The sequence below is a fragment of the Pistacia vera genome, unplaced genomic scaffold (assembly GCF_008641045.1).
Source record: "Pistacia vera cultivar Batoury unplaced genomic scaffold, PisVer_v2 Contig155, whole genome shotgun sequence".
Classification (NCBI taxonomy): domain Eukaryota; kingdom Viridiplantae; phylum Streptophyta; class Magnoliopsida; order Sapindales; family Anacardiaceae; genus Pistacia; species Pistacia vera.
Window position 1 is genome coordinate 1,533,085 of NW_022195630.1, and position 22,659 is coordinate 1,555,743.

Here is a 22,659-nt window from a genome sequence, read left to right on the forward strand (position 1 = left end):
CCAAGACATGATTTGAGTCCATTTGTGAAAACGTATTGAAAATGGGCCACATGAATAATAATATTCCTCACTCAAAATAAAATATAAAAAATTAAAAATTAAAATTAAATTAAAAAAGAAGAAGAAAGAAGATTTGACAAGCCTACAAAGTGGAGACAGAACCAATTCAAACAAATTAGAAGAGTCTTAATTTCAAGAGAAATAATGTTTATTTCTTTGGGATAAAAATAATTTAATAGGATTACTATATTCTTTTATGTAGTTATGAAACTTCTCGGACGAAAATTTTCAAGTGCGAACGTTTTGAGTGAACCGAGGGGTTAAATACTAAGGGTTAAAAAAATGTTATCAAGAGTATTATATACTTCGATATATTAATGAAAATTCTCATATGTGAATGTTCTAAATTTTGGTTTTTGTATTATGTTAAAAGTAAATCGTGATTCTTATATTTCAAAACATCCCACCAAAAATAATTATAATATAGCAATTTTGAAGGGTCAATAACGATACTGATTCCATACGGTAATATTACTATATTAAAGTTTTATTTATTTATTGGGAATTAGGAATTAAAAGCTTGTAGGTATATGTCCTTGTCTTGTACCAATCATATTCCACTTTGTTTAAGAAGATAGGCTTTCTTTACACCTCAATTCCACCCATAGCTCATCTATGAATAAAAAAAACCATACCATATTTGATTTATAATTTATTAATTAAAATCTTGTTCAACTTTTGTTATAATATGATCCTAAGCTTACCTTATTCTTATATATGCATTGAAAATGACCCCATAATAAAGTCTATAATAGACTTAATTTTATTCCTTTTCTTTTCTAATGAGAACAAAATTGACAAATTTTCTTTTTACAGGTTTTTGCATCGAACAAAATTTTAATAAAAAATATTGAATTTACGATCTCCTTATTGATAAATATTTTTATTTTCTTGTAATTTGCAAAAGAATTTTAGACATAAAAAATGCATCCAAATTTTTTTTTTTTTTTTAAATCTTTCTATATTAAGTTGTTTGATTAAAATTTTAATTCAATATTGAAAATGAGAGTCTAAACCCATCGTCGGCCCCAAAAAAATGTGGCTCCAATACCTTGTGGGCTTTGGTAAAATTCACTATGAAAAACTATCTAGAAGGAGGAAATCTAATCATATATACACTATAACAGTTTACCAAATTGATGATATGTGATAATATATATATACATAACTTTTACTTTTATTGATAATCAAATATGAATATGCAAATTCCAAATTAAAGTTAGACAATTATTGAATTGCTTCTTTATCCAAAATTCTCAAATCAAATTATATGCCGACTTTTTTAATTCAATATTTGGTTGGACATTGACATTTCAATTCTAATTACGTCATTCATTTTTTTTCTTGAAATATTCCTTGTTGGCTTGAAGTTGAAATTGATACTTGAAAAGCGAAAGAAATTATTTTATTAAATTAATTCGGAAATTTTCAATCTTATATATATATAAAATTAAAGGTTAAATTGAATCTTTCCCATAAGAGATTGAAAATTTCCGAATTAATTTAATAAAATATATATATATATATATATTAATCAGGCTTGGGTAGAACTTAGCAAAAATACTAAATAAACGAGTTTTGTGGAACTTATCCCTAAAAACTAGTTCAAGGAGAAAAAAAGTTCAATCACATATATATTATAACAGTCTATCAAATTGGCGACGTGTAACATATACAACTTTTGAAAATTCGAATATAATATATTGATATGATTAAGTTGAGAATTGATTCATCTTGTTAGAAGTATGTTTGTTAATATGTTTTTATAAAAATAAATTATAAAGTGCTTTTAATTATTGAAGGAGTTTATTACAATTTTCCCTATGAGTATCATGGAACACAAAATTTCCCCTCATGTATCTAAAATGATAATACCCTTATAGCCACTGTTTTGTTAACGTTTCATCAATTTAACTAAATACATTTATTTTACATTTAACCCATTAAATTCAATTGTAAAGTTCACACATAATACTACTAAAGGCGGGGTAAATTGTTATTTATGATTCCTAAGGGGGAAATAAGAAGCTCGTATTTTAAATAACAACAAAATGATGGATACAAATTAATAAAGGAAAAGGGTATAAGATTATAAAGTCATTAATATTAATCATGAAACTTAACAAAATCATGCTTAATAATAATAATAATAATAATTTGAGTCAGCTCTAGGAATTATTGTTGTTTTAAAGTATGATCTTTGGACGTGTCAAATAGTCAAAAAAGCCCCATTTAATTAATAATAATAAAATAAAAAAAAAGAAGAAATTTAATTAATTAATTGCTTGGAAGAACAGAATACTTAGAACTCATTATTAAAAAGAAGAAAAAAAAGGTGAACATTATCATCCCACTCCAAATTAATCAATTAAAAAATATAAGAAACTAAAAGGTCTTTAAAATAAAGTTTGAAAATATCCCAAGTAAAAGAAAGTATTTAATATTTGGTGTGGTTTTAAATTATTATTATTTTTTTAAATTCAGAAATTAAGGATTTAAAAAAAAATAAAATAAAAGAGTTTTTGATAACTATTTTGAAAGAGTGGAAAAAACTATTGTTTAATTTTAGTCAAGAAAATGGGATAATATAATCTTTATATAGAATTTAAATACAATTTTTATTTTTGATTGAAAACAAATAATACGACAAATTTTATGGAAATACATTCAATAGAAATAGGAGGAATGTTTTAAAAAACAGTTTTCGAATACAATCGCAAAAACTAGTGTTTAGAAAATAATTTTTAAAAATAATTTAGATATTATATCAAACATATTTTCAAATATTAATACAATTTAAACGTTTGAATTGGTATTTTAATTTAGAATCACGAATCAAACAAGCCCGATTACTTTAGGGTTGTTTGATTTGTCTTGTGAAATAAATTTCAAAAAATTAATAAATGATTAAAAATCGAAGTTGTATTATAGAATTATATTCCAACTTTATTTTTTTATTATATTATTTTTTTTATGTATGATTTATGGGTGCTTTATGATATATATTAATGAATTATATTTTCATATGGGTGGATTGAAAATGACACTTAAGAGTTCCATCACAAAAAAAACAAAAGAAAAGGTTGACAATCTTTTAATTGGGCGGTTAAGCTTCAACCAATTAAAGATTAATCCACTATTAAACAGCTTAATTGGTCCACAAATTGACTTCCATATAAGTGATTTAATTGTACCACACTAAAGAATACATCATTTATACAACTACGACTCTTTAATGTGTTTTAACTAATCATGCGAAAATGTTGTTATCGTAAACCTCTAAGTCACCGTTAATATTAGCTGTATTCATGGTTTTTTATAAAGTATAAAAAAAAACCCTTATCCGATAAAAGGATCAGAAACTCATCCGTGGGTAATCCGGATGTCTAGGGCGAATTGTGGATAGACAAATGGTTTAGGTTCGATTCCCATTTGAGTCGACTCAAGTATCAGAAACCCTATATAATAATATATATATAATGAAGATGATACAATTGCTTTATAATTGATGCAATTGTTTAAAAGAGAAAAGAGTTTGGTTTTGGTGAAGACTTTTTGGTTAGGGATAGGATTTACACTAGAGAACAACCATTAGTGGGTTAAGTGCTTTTTGAACTCAATCAAACTTCATTGAAGCTAAGACAAGATAACTCCTCCACGACTCCTTTATATATTTTATTAGTTAATCTAACTTATCATTAAAAAGTTATGCTTCGCTTTTAAGGGTAGATGGTAGCTTTGATTAAAAAATTAAAAAAAAAAGTAAAAAAGCAAAAAGAATAAAGAAATTATGGGTTTTTATAATAAGGGTCTTATTCATGAAAGTATAAAGAGTTACAATCCGATAAGATCAGAAGTATGCACGCTTTCTTTTGTTTTGCTTATAAAGAGTCTCAAAGTGTGATGAACATACTCGATATGCAAAATTTTGTCGATAGTAAAGTTATGATCATGATTAGATAAATTTTTTTCCTTGACAGATGTATAGATAACGTAATAGAAAGAATGCGATAACCCTTTTCACATATTTGAAGTTATTTTAAATTTGCAATTTAAAGGCTTAGGCCTTAAGCCCAAGCTAATCCAGAGAGAAATAAAAGCCCCAAATCTCAATTTTCTTGTTAACTTTAGTTCTAAGCAGGTTGGCCCAATACAGAAGCCCAAGCCTAGCCCAACATATCTTTTGTACATATCTAGAGGCTAATCTTTATGTGACATTCACCTTTTTAAAGATACAATTTATTATCACTTATTAACACTTTACTAAAATGAGGAAGCGATAAAAGACAAAATTTTAATCAAATTTCCTCTAGTTGAGATTGCAAAATTTTGTATGAATCTAGATAAATATAAAAAATTGCAGAGCTTATGAACTTTTTTGTTCTTAAAGGGGTCACTAGCCCCTACTCGCCTCTTAACATGTCCGTCCCTGTGTACAAGCTGTTGCAAAACCATATCAAAACATAAAACACCATCAACATGGCACTACATTTCTAGTTTCCGCATAAATATTTTCTAGTGAGAACCTCTACATACTGTTCATATTTGAACTCCGTACATATAGAAGTATGCGTGCTTTCTTTTGTTTTGCTCATAAAGAGTCTCAAAGTGTGATGAACAGACTCGATATGTCAAATTTTGTCGATAGTAAAGTTATGATCATGATTAGATAAATTTTTTTCCTTGACAGATGTATAGATAACGTAACAGAAAGAATGCATTACCCTTTTCACATATTTGAAGTTATTTTAGATTTGCAATTTAAAGGCTTAGGCCTTAAGCCCAAGCAAATCCAGAGAGAAATAGAAGCCCCAAACTCACTTTTCTTGATAACTTAGTTCTAAGCAGGTTGGCCCAATCCCAAGCCCAGCCCAACATATCTTCTTTACATATTTAGAGGCTAATCTTCACGTGACCTTCACTTTTTTAAATATATAATTTATTATCACTGGTTAACATTTTACTAAAATGAGTAAGGGTAAAAGACAAAATTTTAATCAAATTTTCTATAGCCGAGATTGAAAAATTTTGTATGAATCTGGATAAATCTAAAAAATTGCAAAACTTATGAACTTTTTTCTTTTTTCTTGAAGGGGTCACCAGCCCCTATTCGTTTCTTAACATGTCCGTCCTTGATTGTAATGTAATAAATCAACTATCATATCGAATCGAAAACGTTGAAGTAATCAAATCGAAAACGTTGAAGTAATCAAATAGCATTTTTTTTTTACAGCTCTTCCTTGCATATTTGGTTGCACTTAACAACATTGAACACACAATGTGGCTTTTTTGGTCCACTTATCATCTCATCCCCCATTATTTATCATTCTCTAATACATCAAATATATATAATAAAGTCTTCAGCAAAATCTAAAGTCTCATATCTCACTAATTATTTCCCTACAGTTCAATAATAATATTTATTCTAGCTAAATAATTTAGCCCATGGTATAAGTAGGGCTAGGCAAATTGATCACTGTGGACTTCACCTTAGTCATCATGTTAATGCTGTTGGTGACTCCCTGTGATCCAATTCCACTGTCCTTGAATCCCTGCAAATTAACCATTTTGTTAGAGACTTGTAGCTATGGAGGGTCATGTTTTTTGTTGTTTATTATGGCAGTTTTGGTTCACCTGGAAAGGGAAATGATCCGGTCCACGAGCCGGCGCAGAGTTTATCTGAACTGTTCCTGTCTCCATTGCATCACTTATGAGCATTGCCTTGTTGATGTCCTTTGTGAACACACAGCCCTGTATTTTCATGACGAATTATGTTAAAACAAACAACTTAACACCAGGGGTGTTTAAAACTGATTAATCGTTTTCTTGAATCGAACAGGTTCTTCAGTTCAAGAATTTCACTGAATAGAAACCGAACCGGTTTAGGGGAAAACTGGTTTTTCAGTTAACCGCTTAGAAAAAATCGGTTAACTGGGTTTGAACCAATTTTCCCCTTAAGGCTTAAACAATTTTTTTTTTTTTTAATTTTTCCTGATTTAAGTTGTAAACATCAACAATACATATCTAAATAAAAATTAAACATTCATACATATGTAAAGAGGATTTAGGTTTAGGGATTTTTTATTAATATTTAATATTTTAATATATATATTATTATAATATCGTAAACCGATTTGCATTTTTTCCAAACCGGTAACTAAATCGAAAATGCAGTTTTTCAATTTTTATAAACCAAAACCGAACCGGTTTTTTGGTTAATCGAAAATTCGATTCGGTTTTTTTTTTGCATTTTTTTGAACACTCCTACTGAACACATATGTGTGAAGCCAGAATCAATGGATGTGTATACCTGCAGTCCGAAATTGCTGGCATTGCAATGGTTGATGCCTTCTTCGACAGAACTGATTCTGATAACCGGCAGGACTGGACCGAAAGGTTCCTCCCAGGCAATCCTCATATCTGGCCTGACATTGTCCAGCAACAAGGGCCAAATGAGGTTGCCTTCCCTCTTGTACTCCTGGCAAAATGTTGCTCCCTTTTGTTTGGCATCCAAAACAAGGCCTTCGATGTAATTCGCAGACGATTCCGACACAACTGGGGTAATATCACAGTTGTTTTCTGGGGGTCCAACTGTCAGTTTAGCCACTTTAGCCTTCACCTTCTCAACCAGGGCATCAGCTACAGATTCCATCACCAATACTACCTTAACTGCAGTGCATCTTTGGCCACTGGCTCAAGATGTAAGGCAAAATATTAAGAAGATCTCCAGCATCAAAAATAGAAACGTTAATTGATGAAAAACATCTAATTCACCTGTAGGAAAATCCTCCTTTTATTATGTTCGCCGCGACCAAATCAAGATCAGCATCCTCCAGCACAATGCAGGCATCTTTTCCTCCTAACTCCATCTGCAGAGGGATCATTCCTGCCTTCTTTGAGATAGAAATTCCAGTGTCTCCACCGGTGAAACTGAGCAGAACACGAACACAAATCAGGTGTGAATAGATAAATAATGATGATGAATTCGGGATTACCTTATGCAGTTGACTGCAGGATGCATAGTGAGGAAGTCACCAATCTCAGAGCCTTTCCCAGTGACACAGCTAATAAGGCCTTTGGGAAAGCCAGCCAAGTGAAAGCAATGCACCATGTGAAGGGCAGCAACAGCACCCTGAAACAAGTTTATGGTTAAGATCAGAGCTATTGAACTCAATTAATTAACCATAAACATAACATAAATAAAATAAAATTTACCTGAGTAGGAGGCTTGAGCACAAGGGAGTTCCCAGCTATCAGTGCAGGTGCAATTTTCGAGACAGCGAGGTTGACCGGATAGTTGAATGGTGGGATGGCTAATATCACCCCAAGTGGAATCTGCAGTTTAATACAAATTTTCATCAGAAACCATTTTGATGACAACATGATGAATGAAAGTGGCCGAAAAGCTATGGCAAACAGTTAGAGCTTTTAGTAGCCCATCTTTTATCTTCAACTCATCACATTATCAGACAAATTATGCAATCAGGAAAGAATTATAACATCAACTGTAACAAGCTCCCAAGGATCATGAACTCAACTCTCAAAAATGGTGAAATCTCGAGGAGTTTCAGAATTTACCTTGGAAGTGAGGCAGTACTTAGTCCTGTCATTCCCCGGAAAACTATCCGAAACCAAGAACTTCCCCTCTCCCAAAATTCTGACCCCCTCTTCAGCACAGTAAGAAACCAAATCTCCTGACCTCACAACCTTCACAGCATCAACAAATTCACATCAAAATTTTAACTACATCCAAAGCAAAAAATCAGAAACGGTTAATATACGTACCTCAGTGACAGCATCCTTGGCTGGTTTTGCGATTTCTTTCACCAGGCACTCAGCAATTGGTGCTTTATGCTCCTTGAGAATAGCAGCAGCCTTGTGAAGCAGCTCAGCTCTCCTCCAAAGTGGCGTTTTCGCCCACGATTTCTGCGCAGTTTTTGCAGCTTCCATAGCTTTGTTAACCTCCTCCTGTGTACAAGCTGTTGCAAAGCCATATCAGAACATAAAACACCATGGACATGACACTACATTTCTAGTTTCCACATGAATATTTTCTAGCGAGAACCTCTACATACTGTTCATATTTGAACTCCGTACATGCAGAAGTTCATACCAACATGTTAACTACTAAAAGAAAAGCAAAATTAGGAAGCACAGACCTTGAACTTTGTACTGAGTTTTTCTAGTGGTTGGATTGATAATGGCAACACTTTTCCCAGAAGAGGATTTCTTCCATTCTCCATCAGCATAGTATTTGAACACTTCTCCATCAATAATGTCACCAAAAGCTCCACTTCCAGCCATAGATCCTTACACAAAAACCACACCAACACAACAAACAAATCAAAACTCAAACACCCTTTTGATGTTCTCCTTCTTCTTGTTGTTCTTGTGGTGAAGTGAAGTGAAGGGAAGTGTATGGTGTGAGTTTGGCCTTGAAATGGTGATTAATATAGAAACAATTTGAACCATATGCTTTATTATGGTCCAGCAACGTGGGACAAAGGTAGTTGTTAGGTGGTCCAAACCATGCCTAGTGAGCAACCCTTTTTTTTTTTTGTAATTTAATTTAATTTTATATTAGCCCTTGTAATAATATATTACGTAAAACTTATAAGGGCAATATCACACTTATAGTCTAATTTCACAAACTAGCTTTTACAACTCCTAGACGACAGCTTCCAGTTTTTTGTTTTTTGAATTTTCCAAAATTCAAAATTCATTAGTAAAAAATTGGGAGCTACCATAAATTGTAATATACACGTTTTGTTATAACTCAGTATAATATTAAAACTAAGATTTGATAAATAGAATTGTTTATTTAATATTTACTCATTCTCCAGGTACATTAGTTTTTTGTTTGGTAGAAGGTTAAAAAAAGACTTTTTGGTTAGATTTAAAAATGTTTATCAAATGGTTACTATGAAGTTTGGTGGTTTTTAATCACAATTAAAAGGTAAAATAAATAACAGATTTGGAAAAAAAAAAAAAAAATAAACACTAACCTCGTGGCCGAATGTGAGAGTTTAGCCTGTAGGGTGTTCAATGAACCTGAGGATTAGTTTGGTGTGCGAGAATGGTTCGGATACTTAGTTATTAAAAAAAAAAAAAAAAAAAAAAAAAATTCAAACTTATAGTTTAGAGTTGCATATGAACAAAATTTAAAGTTAATTTGGTGCCATAATTGTTTAGGCATGACCAAATTATGTTCTTTTTAAGTCATACCAAGATAGCAACTTGAATCAAGCATTCTTGAGGACAGCTTTTCAAGATCTATAAAGCGAAATGGTCACTCTACCAAACGTTTGGTGTTTTCAATCAAATATTAACTTTCAATCCATTTAGAACGAATTGAAACTGATTCTAAACACAGTAATCGGTAAACTCAATGTATGTACAAAAATGTTATATCTTAAAACCCTAAATATTAAAGTAGATTTTGATCGATATCTCGAATAATACTCGAAATTTTAGGAGGATTTTTTATTTTTATTTAATATTTCTCATAAAAGCATCTCTCCACAAGATGGGAACTTGCAAAATTTTATTATAAACAATGAAAATTCAGGTGTCTCCATATGTAGGAGTGAAACCAAGCAAAATCAATAAAGATAAGAATTGCAGCAGGCTCCAGAAATTCATGAAATCTGTTTGAGCTTTATCCTTTTACCTTCCTTATTTATGGCATTCCATTTAGAGCTAGAGTCCAAAATTTCTTATCCTTCCCATAAATATTGTGCCAAGATCCCCCTACACCAGATGATATTGCAACATTATTCATGAAATTAAGTGTGACTTGGTCACTCTATTTTTACCCAAGTTATGTACCGAAAATTTTTAAGGTAATCAGTATTTTCGGTATAAAAAATTCTATTTGAAATCTAACCCCCCTGATGGTACATTTTTCAAATCTCTATTCTATTATCCTATCCTAAACCCTAAACATGCCCTAATCTTTAATGTATTAGTTGTGAGATAAACCTGACTCAATCATTAATAAACATGATATAGATTTGGATGACTAATTTGTTTAACTTTATAGTTTTTATAATATGTTATCATATAATATAATTTAATGTAATTACTCTGAAGTAGGTCCGACTCTTATACCGTTTTACATCATACAATCCTAAAAAATAACGACGACGAATAAGAGTTTAACACTTTATTTGATTGCATCCACAATATTAACTTCATTAAAAAAATCTTAATTAAATCTCATGGGTCATAATCAAATAGTGAATTAATTTGTATGAGCATCAAAATTTCCCACCTACACAAATGAGATTTATACAAAATTTCAAGTCAAAGTAAAGGAGTAGTAGCTTATAGCTTGGGCCTAAAGCACTTAAAAAAAAGTTTGTTGGAACATGAAACAGTGAGGCTCACAAAAAGTTTGGTGGGTTTGATAGAATTTATGTTGGCTTTTAGTTGAACCAAGAGTTTCAATATGGCCATGCACAACCACAAATCTTCTTTGAGGCTCATAAACCATTATGCATCTCATTCCTCCTATATGCACCACATATTATTGTAGGGATCGAATTTGCGAATACAAGAATTCATTTCTTAACAAGAATTTTAATAATATAACTAGATGGATATGTAAAATTTAACGAAAAATCTTGATCATTGAATTCAAAATTCAAAAAATTTATATCAGTTAGATAACATCACAAAATGGATATACAAGAAAAAACAGAAATTCATCAATCAATGATTTTTAAGGACCACTTTGTATCACATGCCAATAAATCTTTGTGCAGAAGTGGGTCTAATTTTCTCCAAAAAGTTTTGATGGGCCAAAGAGAAATAAAATTATAGATTTAAAGTCCTTTTAGTTGCACTTTTAAAGCAGTAAAAAATGAAAAAAAAAAATACAATTATTTAAAAGAGGTTTCAAATTGTTATAAACATTTATGTCAATTTTGTAAATTGTTATGTTGGATTAAAATGTTTATCAAAAAAATATTTAAAAGGTGTTTTTTTTTTTTTTTCTAAAAGAAATATTTTAATTAAATTAAAAGCTTTAATATAGTTTTTTTAAAACTATTTATATATTTTTTTAAAAGAAAATATAATAATAATTTTTTTTTTTTTTTTAAACCAAAGTGTTTAGATTAACTTACGCGTATCTCGATTAATCATCCGGAGAGACTAACGTAACAACCCACCGCCATGACTCCCTACTTAATTTGCAGATGCTTAGATAGAGAATCAAACATGAGACTGTGCATCTATCCACACTATCTCCCATTCCTCCTAACCATTTTTAAATAAAAAAAATACCGTTCATATATAAATGCTCTTTTAGAAACCATTACGCTTTTTCACAAAAATCATCTTTTATAAGAACATTTTATTTTATTTTATTCTAGAAAACTAATTAATCTATGTCTATTTCCTCTCAATAACAATGTAGCCATAAAGTTATTGACTTCTTCCCGAGATAGCGGTAATCTAGCCATTGTAGAGAGTTTGATACAAGCAGATACGGAGAGTTTGAAAGAAAGGAGGGAGAGTTTAAGTATTATAAAGAGTGAAACGTCTGCATCTTCTCGTTCGCAACAAACCTATCTACACTATCAGTTAACCTAATCCAAAGAGCACCTAGGCTTGTCCGGGAGTTACTTGTCATCTTTGTTTCGTCGTCTTTGTCTTCGTCTTTGTCGCCTTCGCCTTCGTCTTCGTCTTCATCGTCTTCGTCTTCGTCTTCGTTGTCTTCGTCTTCATCGTCTTCGTCTTCATCGTCTTCGCCTTCATCGTCTTCGCCTTCGTCGTCTTCGTTGTCGTTGTTCAGGACATAGTTCGGGTCGTTCTCATGGTTGTCCTTTGTTATTGCCGCTGTCCGGGTTGTTCTGCTGGGCGTTATTACCGCCATCCGGGTTGATGTTGTCGTTGTCAATGGAAAAACCTCTGAGTTCTCGCAGAACAGCTATGGACATGTCTCTCAACATGCGCGACACCTGATTCGTTGTCAAGGCGCCGATAAAAGCCACTAACTACAAAATGTAAATAATGGAAATGAGTATGGGTAAGTAGTGAAGACAAACTATTTAACTAAAGAATACCTCAAAAATTTCCAACTGCTTAATGGTATTGAACCGCCGGCCTAATAGTTGTTAAACAGTCAATGTCTACATACGGCTCTCTATTCTTATTTCTGTAGTTGTAAGATGTAGATGATGGTCGATAAACTGTCTATTTCTTCTCAATAACAATGTAGCCAGAAAGTTATTGACTTCTTCCCGAGATACCAGTAATCTAGCCATTATAGAGAGTTCGAAACAAGCAGATATGGAGAGTTCGAAATAAAGGAGGGAGAGTTTGAAGTATTATAAAGAGTGAAACGTCTGCATCTTCTCGTTCACAACAAACCCATCTACCTTATCAATTAACCTAATCCAAAGAGCATATAGGCTTGTCCTGGAGTTACTAGTCATCTCCGTCTTCGTCTTCGTCGTTCAGGTCATAGTCCGGGTTGTTCTCCTTGTCATCCTCGTTATTGTCGCCATTCGGGCTGTTCTGCTAGGCGTTATTGCCGTCTGGGTTGATGTTGTTGTTGTTAAGGGAAAAACCTCTGAGTACTCACAGAACAGCCATAGACATGTCTCTCAACATGCGCGGCACCTAATTCGTTGTCAAGGCACTGATAATAGCCCCTAACTAATAAATGCAAATAATGGAAATGAGTATGGGTAAGTAGTGATAATAAATTATTTAAGCCCCTAACTAATAAATGCAAATAATGGAAATGAGTATGGGTAAGTAGTGATAATAAATTATTTAACTAAACAATAACTCAAAAATTTCCAATAGCTCAATGGTATTGAACCGCCAGCCTAATAGTTGTTGAATAGTTAATGTCAATATACGACTCTCCATTCTTATCTCTGCAGTTGTAGGATGTAGACGATGGCCGATAAACTGTCTATTTCTTCTCAATAACAATGTAGTCATAAGGTTATTGGCTTCTTCTCGAGATAGCGGTAATCTAGCCATTATAAAGAGTTTGAAACAAGTAGATATGGAGAGTTTGAAAGAAATGAGAGAGAGTTTGAAGTATTGTAAAGAGTGAGATGTCTACATCTTCTCGTTAACAACAAACCCATCTACCCTATCAATTAATATAATCCAAAGAGCATCTAGGTTAATCCGGGAGACACTAGTTGTCTTCGTCTTCATCTTCATTGTCTTCGTCATCGTCATTCAGGTAGCAGTCTGGGTCGTTCTCCTGGTCGTCTTTCATTATTGCTGCCATCCGGGTTGTTCTGTTGGGCGTTATTGCCGTCCTCCGGATTGATGTTGTCGTTGTCAAGGGAAAAACTTATGAGTTCTGGTAAAACAGCTATGAACATGTCTCTCAACATACGCGGCACCCTATTCGTTATCAAGGCGCCGATAATAGCCCTTAACAACAAAATAAAAATAATGGAAATGAGTAGGAGTAAGTAGTAAAAACAAATTATTTCACTAAACAATACCTCAAAAATTTCCAACTGCTCAATGGTATTGAACCACCTGTCTAATAGTTGTTGAATAGTTTATGTTTCTTATCTCTGCAGTTTTAAGATATAGACGATGACCGATAAACTGTCTATTTCTTCTCAATAAAAATGTAGCCATAAAGTTATTAACATCTTCCTGAGATAGCGGTAATCTAGTCATTATATAGAGTTTGAAACAAGAGATATGGAGAGTTTGAAAGAAATAAGCGAAAGTTTGAAGCATTATAAAGAGTGAGACGTCTGCATCTTCTTGTTCACAACAAACCCATCTACCCTATCAATTAACCTAATCCAAAGAGCATCTAGGCTTGTCCGGGAGTTACTTGTCATCTTTATCTTCATCTTCCTCGTCTTCGTTATTGTCTTTCAGGTCATAGTCCGGGCCATTCTGCCGGTCGTCCTTCGTAATTATTGCCATTTGGGTTGCTCTGCTGGACGTTATCACTGCCGTCAGGGTTGATGTTGTCGTTTCAAGGGAAAAACCTCTGAGTTCTCGCAGAACAGCTATGGACATGTCTTTCCACATGTGCGACATTTGATTCGTTGTCAAGGCACTAATAATAGATCCTAACTACAAAATGCAAATAATGGAAATGAGTATGGGTAACTAGTGAAAATAAATTATTTAATTAAACGATACCTCAAAAATTTCCAACTGCTCAATGGTACTGAACCGTCGGCCTGATAGTTGTTGAGCAGTTTATGTCAGCATGCGGCTTTCTATTTTTATCTCCACTGTTGTAGGTTGTAGATGATGGCCGATAAACTGTCTATTTCTTCTCAATAACAATGTAGCCATAAAGTTATTGACATCTTCCTGAGATAGCGGTAATCTAGTCATTATATAGAGTTTGAAACAAGCAGATATGGAGAGTTTGAAAGAAAAGAGCGAAAGTTTGAAGTATTATAAAGAGTGAGACGTCTGCATCTTCTTGTTCACAACAAACCCATGTACCCTATCAATTAACCTAATCAAAATAGCATCTAGGCTTGTTCGGGAGTTACTTGTCATCTTTGTCTTCGTCTTTGTCGTCTTTCAGGTCATAGTCTGGGTCATTCCGCTAGTCGTCCTTCGTTACTGTTACCGTCTAGGTTGTCCTGCAGGGCATTATTACCGCCATCCGGGTTTATGTTGTTGTTGTCAAGAGAAAAACCTCTGAGATCTCGCAGAACAGCTATGGACATGTCTCTCAACATGCGCGACATTTGATTCGTTGTCAAGGCGCTAATAAAATATCCTAACTACAAAATGAAAATAATGGAAATGAGTATGGGTAAGTAGTGAAAATAAATTATTTAACTAAACAATACCTCAAAAATTTCCAACTGCCTCATGGTACTGAACCGCCGGCCTAATAGTTGTTGAATAGTTTATTTCAACATACGACTTTCTATTCTTATCTCTGCAGTTGTAGGGTGTAGACGATGGCTGATAAACAGTCTATTTTTTCTCAATAACAATGTAGTCATAAAGTTATTAACATCTTCCTGAGATAGCGGTAATCTGGCTATTATATAGAGTCTGAAACAAGAGATATGGAGAGTCTGAAAGAAATGAGCGAAAGTTTGAAGTATTATAAAGAGTGAGACGTCTGTATCTTTTTGTTCACAACAAACCCATCTACCCTATCAATTAACCTAATCCAAGGAGCATCTAGGCTTGTCCGAGAGTTACTTGTCATCTTTGTCTTCGTCTTCGTCGTCTTTGTTGTCGTCTTTCAGGTCATAGTCTGGGTTATTCTGCTGGTTGTCCTTCGTTATTGCTGCTGTCTGGGTTGTTCTGCTGGGTGTTATTACCGTCGTCGGGGTTGATGTTGTCGTTGTCAGGGGAAAAACCTCTGAGTTTTGGCAAAACAACTATGGACATGTCTCTCAACATGCGCGGCATTTGATTCGTTGTCAAGGCGCTAATAATAGATCCCAACTACAAAATGCAAATAATGGAAATGAGTATGGGTTAGTAGTGAAAATAAATTATTTAACTAAACAAAACCTTAAAAATTTCTAACAGCTCAATGGTACTGAATCGCCGGCCTAATAGTTGTTGAACAGTTTATGTCAACATATGACTTTTTATTCTTATCTCTGCAGTTGTAGGATGTAGACGATGACCGATAAACTGTCTATTTCTTCTCAATAACAATGTAGCCTTAAAGTTATTGTCATCTTCCTGAGATAGCGGTAATCTAGCCATTATATAGGGTTTGAAACAAGCAGATATAGAGAGTTTGAAAGAAAGGAGCGAAAGTTTGAAGTATTATAAAGAGTGAGACGTCTCCATCTTCTTGTTCACAACAAACCCATCTACCCTATCAATTAACCTAATCCAAAGAGCATCTAGGCTAGTCCGGGAGTTACTTGTCATCTTTGTCTTCGTCTTCGTCGTCTTCGTTGTCGTCTTTCAGGTCATATTCCAAGTGATTCTGCTGGTCATCCTTCGTTATTGTTGCCGTCTGGATTGTTCTACTAGGCGTTATTGCCGATTGTTGTTGTCAAGAGAAAAACCTCTAAGTTCTCGCAGAACAGCTATTGACATGTCTCTCAACATGCGCGACATTTGATTCGTTGTCAAGGCGCTAATAATAGATTCTAACTACAAAATGCAAATAATGGAAAAGAGTATGGGTAAATAGTGAAAATAAATTATTTAACTAAACAATACCTCAAAAATTTTCGACAGCTCAATGGTATTGAACCGCCGGCCTAATAGTTGTTGAACAGTTTATGTCAACATACGGCTTTCTATTCTTATCGCTATAGCTGTAGGATGTAGATAATGGCCGATAAACTGTCTATTTATTTTCAATAACAATGTAGCCATAAAGTTATTGACATCTTCCTGAGATAGCAGTAATCTAGCCATTATACAGAGTTTGAAACAAGCAGATATGGAGACTTTGAAAGAAAAGAGCAAAAGTTTGAAGTATTATAAAGAGTGAGACGTCTGCATCTTCTTGTTCACAACAAACCCATCAACCCTGTCAATTAACCTAATCCAAAGAGCATCTAGGCTTGTCCGGGAGTTACTTGCCATCTTTGTCTTCGTCTTCGTCTTCGTTGTCCTCGTTGTCGTCTTTCAGGTCATAGTCCGGGTCACTCTGCTGGTCGTCCTTCGTTATTGTTGCTGTCTGGGTTGTTCTGTTGGATGTTTTTGCCGTCGTCTGGGTTGATGTTTTCGTTATCAAGGGAAAAACCTTTGAGTTTACGCAGAACAACTATGGACATGTCTCTCAACATGCGCTCCACCTGATTCGTTGTCAAGGCGCTGATAAAAGCCCCTAACTACAAAATGCAAATAATGGAAATGAGTATAGGTAAGTAGTGAAAATAAATTATTTAACTAAACAATACCTCAAAATTTCTAACTGCTTAATGGTACTGAACCGCCGACCTAATAGTTGTTGAACAGTTTATGTTTCTTATCTCTGCAGCTGTAGGATGTAGACGATGACCGATAAACTGTCTATTTCTTCTCAATAAAAATGTAGCCCTAAAGTTATTAACATCTTCCTGAGATAGCAGTTTTCTAGCCATTATATAGAGTTTGAAATAAGAGATATGGAGAGTTTGAAAGAAATGAGTGAAAGTTTGAAGTATTATAAAGAGTGAGACGTCTGCATCTTCTTGTTCACAACAAACCCATCAACCCTGTCAATTAACCTAATCCAAAGAGCATCTAGGCTTGTCCGGGAGTTACTTGCCATCTTTGTCTTCGTCTTCGTCTTCGTTGTCCTCGTTGTCGTCTTTCAGGTCATAGTCCGGGTCACTCTGCTGGTCGTCCTTCGTTATTGTTGCTGTCTGGGTTGTTCTGTTGGATGTTTTTGCCGTCGTCTGGGTTGATGTTTTCGTTATCAAGGGAAAAACCTTTGAGTTTACGCAGAACAACTATGGACATGTCTCTCAACATGCGCTCCACCTGATTCGTTGTCAAGGCGCTGATAAAAGCCCCTAACTACAAAATGCAAATAATGGAAATGAGTATAGGTAAGTAGTGAAAATAAATTATTTAACTAAACAATACCTCAAAATTTCTAACTGCTTAATGGTACTGAACCGCCGACCTAATAGTTGTTGAACAGTTTATGTTTCTTATCTCTGCAGCTGTAGGATGTAGACGATGACCGATAAACTGTCTATTTCTTCTCAATAAAAATGTAGCCCTAAAGTTATTAACATCTTCCTGAGATAGCAGTTTTCTAGCCATTATATAGAGTTTGAAATAAGAGATATGGAGAGTTTGAAAGAAATGAGCGAAAGTTTGAAGTATTATAAAGAGTGAGACGTCTGCATCTTCTTGTTCACAACAAACCCATCTACCCTATCAATTAACATAATCCAAAAAGCATCTAGGCTTGTCTAGGAGTTACTTGTCACCTTTGTCTTCCTCTTCCTTGTCTTCGTTGTCGTCTTTCAGGTCATAGTCCGGGTGATTCTGCTGGTCATCCTTTGTTATTGTTGTAGTTTGGGTTGTTTTGCTGGGCATTATTGTCGTCGTCCGGGTTGATGTTGTCGTTGTCAAGGGAAAAAACTCTGAGTTCTTGCAGAACAGTATGGGCATGTCTCTCAACATGCGCTGCATTTGATTCATTGTCAAGACGCTAATAATAGATCCTAACTACAAAATGCAAATAATGGAAATGAGCATGGGTAAGTAGTGAAAATAAATTATTTAACTAAACAATACCTCAAAAACTTTTGACTGCTCAATGGTACAGAACCACTGAACTAATAGTTGTTGAAAAGTTTATGTCAACATACGGCTTTCTATTCTTATCTCTGCAGCTGTAGGATGTAGACAATGGCCGATAAACTATCTATTTCTTCTCAATAATAATGAAGTCATAATGTTATTGACATCTTCCTGAGATAGCGGTAATCTAGACAGTATATAGAGTTTGAAACAAGCAGATATGGAGAGTTTGAAAGAAAAGAGCGAAAGTTTGAAGAATTATAAAGAGTGAGACGTCTACAACTTCTTGTTCACAACAAACTCATGTACCCTATCAATTAACCTAATTCGAAGAGCATCTAGGCTTGTTCGGGAGTTACTTGTCATCTTTGTCTTCATCTTCGTCTTTGTTGTCTTCGTTGTCGTCTTTCAAGTCATAATCTGGGTCATTCCGCTGGTTGTCTTTCGTTATTGTTGCCATCCTGATTGTTCTGCTGGGTGTCATTGCCGCCATCTCGGTTGATGTTGTCGTTGTCAAGGGAAAAACGTCTTAGTTCTCGTAGAACAACTATGGACATGTCTCTCAACATGCGTGGCACTTGATTCGTTGACAAGGCGCTGATAAAAGCCCCTAACTACAAAATGCAAATAATGAAAATGAGTGTGGGTAAGTAGTGAAAATAAATTATTTAACTAAACAATACTTCAAAAATTTTCAACTGATCAATGATACTGAACCGCTGGCCTAATAGTTGTTGAATAATTTATTTCAACATACAACTTCCTATTGTTATCTCTGCAGTTGTAGGGTGTAGATGATGGCCGATATACTGTCTACTTCTTCTCAATAACAATGTAGCCATAAAGTTATTAACATCTTCCCGAGATAGCGGTAAGCTAGCCATTATATAGAGTTTGAAACAAGAGATATGGAGGGTTTGAAAGAAATGAGCGAAAGTTTGAAGTATTATAAAGAGTGAGACGTCTGGATCTTCTTGTTCACAATAAACCCATCTACCCTATCAATTAACCTAATCCAAAGAGCATCTAGGCTTGTCCGAGAGCTACTTGTCATCTTTGTCTTCGTCTTCGTTGTCTTCGTTGTCCTATTTCATATCATAGTCTAGGTCATTCTACTGGTCGTCCTTTGTTATTGCTATCGTCTAGGTTGTTCTGTTGGGCGTTATTGCCACCGTCAGTGTTGATGTTGTCGTTGTCAAGGGAAAAACCTCTGAGTTCTCACAGAACAGCTATGGACCTGTCTCTCAACATGCGCGGCATTTGATTCATTTTCAAGGTGATGATAAAAGCTCCTAATTACAAAATGCAAATAATGGGAATGAGGATGGGTAAGTAATGAAAATAAATTATTTAGCTAAACCATACCTCAAAAATTTCCAACTGCTCAATGGTACTGAACCGCCAGTCTATTCTTATCTCTGCAGTTGTTGGATGTAGACAATGACCGATAAACTGTCTATTTCTTCTCAACAACAATGTAGCCATAAAGTTATTAACATCTTCCCGAGATAGCGGTAATCACGACATTATATAGAGTTTGAAACAAGAGATATGGAGAGTTTGAAAGAAATAAGCGAAAGTTTGAAGTATTATAAAGGGTGAGACGTCCGCATCTTCTTGTTCACAACAAACCCATCTACCCTATCAATTAACCTTATCCAAACAGCATCTAGGCTTGTCTGGGAGTTATTTGTCATCTTTGTCTTCATCTTCGTCGTCTTCATTGTCGGCTTTCAGGTCATAGTTCGAGTCATTCTACCGGTCGTCCTTCGTTATTATTGCCCTTTGGGTTGTTCTGCTAAGTGCTATTGCCGCCGTCCGGGTTGATGTTGTCGTTGTCAAGGGAAAAACCTCTTAGTTCTCGCAGAACAGCTATGGACATGTCTGTTAACATGTGCGACACGTGATTCGTTATCAAGGCGCTGATAAAAGCCTCTAACTACAAAATGCAAATAATGGAAATGAGTATGGGTAAGTAGTGAAAATAAATTATTTAACTAAACAATCCCTAAAAAATTTCCAACTACTCAATGGTACTGGACCACTGGTTTAATAGTTATTGAACAGTTTATCTCAACATACGGCTTTCTATTCTTATCGCTGCAGTTGGAGGATGTAGACGATGGCCGATAAATTGTCTATTTCTTCTCAATAACAATATAGTCATAAAGTTATTAACATCTTCCTGAGATAGCGGTAATCTAGCCATTATATAGAGTTTGAAACAAGAGATATGGAGAGTTTGAAATAAACGAGCGAAAGTTTGAAGTATTATAAAGAGTGAGACGTCTGCATCTTCTTGTTCACAACAAACCCATCCACCCTATCAATTAACCTAATCCAAAGAGCATCTAGGCTTGTCCGTGAGTTACTTGTCATCTTTGACTTCGTCTTCGTTGTCGTCTTTCAGGTCATAGTCCGGGTCATTCTGTTGGTCGTCTTTCGTTATTACTGTCGTCTGGGTTATTTTGCTGGGCGTTATTACCATCGTTCGGGTTGACATTGTCGTTGTCAGGGGAAAAACCTCTGTGTTTTGGCAGAATAACTATGGACATGTCTCTCAACATGCGCGACATTTGATTCATTGTCAATGCGCTAATAATAGATCCTAACTATAAAATGCAAATAATGGAAATGAGTATGGGTTAGTAGTGAAAATAAATTATTTAACTAAACAATACCTTAAAAATTCCCAACAGCTCAATGGTACTGAACCGTCGGCCTAATAGTTGTTAAACAGTTTATGTCAATATACGACTTTTTATTCTTATCTCTGTAGTTGTAAGATGTAGACGATGGCCGATAAATTGTCTGTTTCTTCTCAATAACAACATAGCCATAAAGTTATTGACATCTTCCTAAGATAGCTATAATCTAGCCATTATATAGGGTTTGAAACAAGCAGATATGGAGAGTTGGAAAGTAAGGAGCGAAAGTTTGAAGTATTATAAAGAGTGAGACGTCTGCATCTTCTTGTTCACAACAAACCCATCCACCCTATCAATTAACCTAATCCAAAGAGCATCTAGGCTTGTCCGGAAGTTACTTGTTATCTTTCTCTTCGTCTTCATCGTCTTCGTTGTCGTCTTTCAGGTCATAGTCCAGGTCATTTTCTTGGTCGTCCTTCATCATTGTTGCCATCCAGTTTGTTCTGCTAGGCGTTATTTTCGCTGTCGGGGTTGATGTTGTCGTTTCAAGAGAAAAACCTCTGAGTTCTTGCAGAACAGCTATGGACATGTCTCTCAACATGCGCGGCACCTGATTCGTTGTTGAGGCGCTGATAAAAGCCCATAACTACAAAATGCAAATAATGGAAATGAGTATGGGTATGTAGTGAAAATAAATTATTTAACTAAACAATCCCTCAAAAATTTCAAACTGCTCAATGGTACTGAACCGCCGGCCTAATAGTTGTTGAATAGTTTACTTCAACATACGACTTTCTTTTCTTATCTCTGCAGTTGTACGGTGTAGACGATGGCCGATAAACTGTCTATTTCCTCTCAAAAACAATGTAGCCGTAAAGTTATCAACATCTTCCTGAGATAGCGGTAATCTAGCCATTATATAGAGTTTGAAAACTGAGGTATGAAGAGTTTGAAATAAACGAGCGAAAGTTTGAAGTATTATAAAGAGTGAGACGTCTACATCTTCTTGTTCACAACAAACCCATCTACCCTATTAATTAACCTAATCCAAAGAGCATCTCGGCTTGTCCGTGAGTTCTTGTCATCTTTGTCTTCGTCTTCGTTGTCGTCTTTCAGGTCATAGTCCGGGTCATTCTGCTGGTCATCTTTCGTTATTGCTATCGTCTGGGTTATTCTGCTGGGCGCTATTATCATCGCCCGGGTTGATGTTGTCGTTGTCAGGGGAAAAACCTCTGAGTTTTGGCAGAACAGCTATGGACATGTCTCTCAACATGCGCGACATTTGATTCGTTGTCAAGGCGCTAATAATATATCCTAACTACAAAATGCAAATAATGGAAATGAGTATGGGTTAGTAGTGAAAATAAATTATTTAACTAAACAATACCTTAAAAATTTCCAACAACTCAATGGTACTGAACCGCCGGCCTAATAGTTGTTGAACAGTTTATGTCAACATACGGCTTTTTATTCTTATCTCTGCAGTTGTAGGATGTAGACGATGGCTGGTAAACTGTCTATTTCTTCTCAATAACAATGTAGCCTTAAAGTTATTGACATCCTCCTGAGATAGCGGTAATCTAGCCATTATATAGAGTTTGAAGCAAACAGATATGGAGTGTTTGAAAGAAAGGAGCGAAAGTTTGAAGTATTATAAAGAGTGAGACGTCTGGATCTTCTTGTTCACAACAAACCCATCTACCCTATCAATTAACCTAATCCAAAGAGCATTTAGGCTTGTCCGAGGGTTACT

The 22,659-nt window shown here is 34.6% G+C and overlaps 1 protein-coding gene across 1 annotated transcript; it reads right to left on the bottom strand.

The window, feature by feature from the left end:
- Positions 1–5,266: 5,266 nt before the first annotated feature.
- On the bottom strand, positions 5,267–8,499 carry LOC116124763 (NADP-dependent glyceraldehyde-3-phosphate dehydrogenase). Its single transcript, XM_031410502.1, has 9 exons — positions 8,220–8,499; positions 7,846–8,039; positions 7,639–7,767; positions 7,276–7,395; positions 7,056–7,192; positions 6,835–6,990; positions 6,371–6,749; positions 5,695–5,811; positions 5,267–5,612 (listed from the first exon to the last, which is right to left on the bottom strand). The coding sequence occupies exons 1-9, from the start codon at positions 8,362–8,364 to the stop codon at positions 5,499–5,501; spliced, it is 1,491 nt and encodes a 496-aa protein (XP_031266362.1). The 5' UTR covers positions 8,365–8,499; the 3' UTR covers positions 5,267–5,498.
- Positions 8,500–22,659: the final 14,160 nt, after the last annotated feature.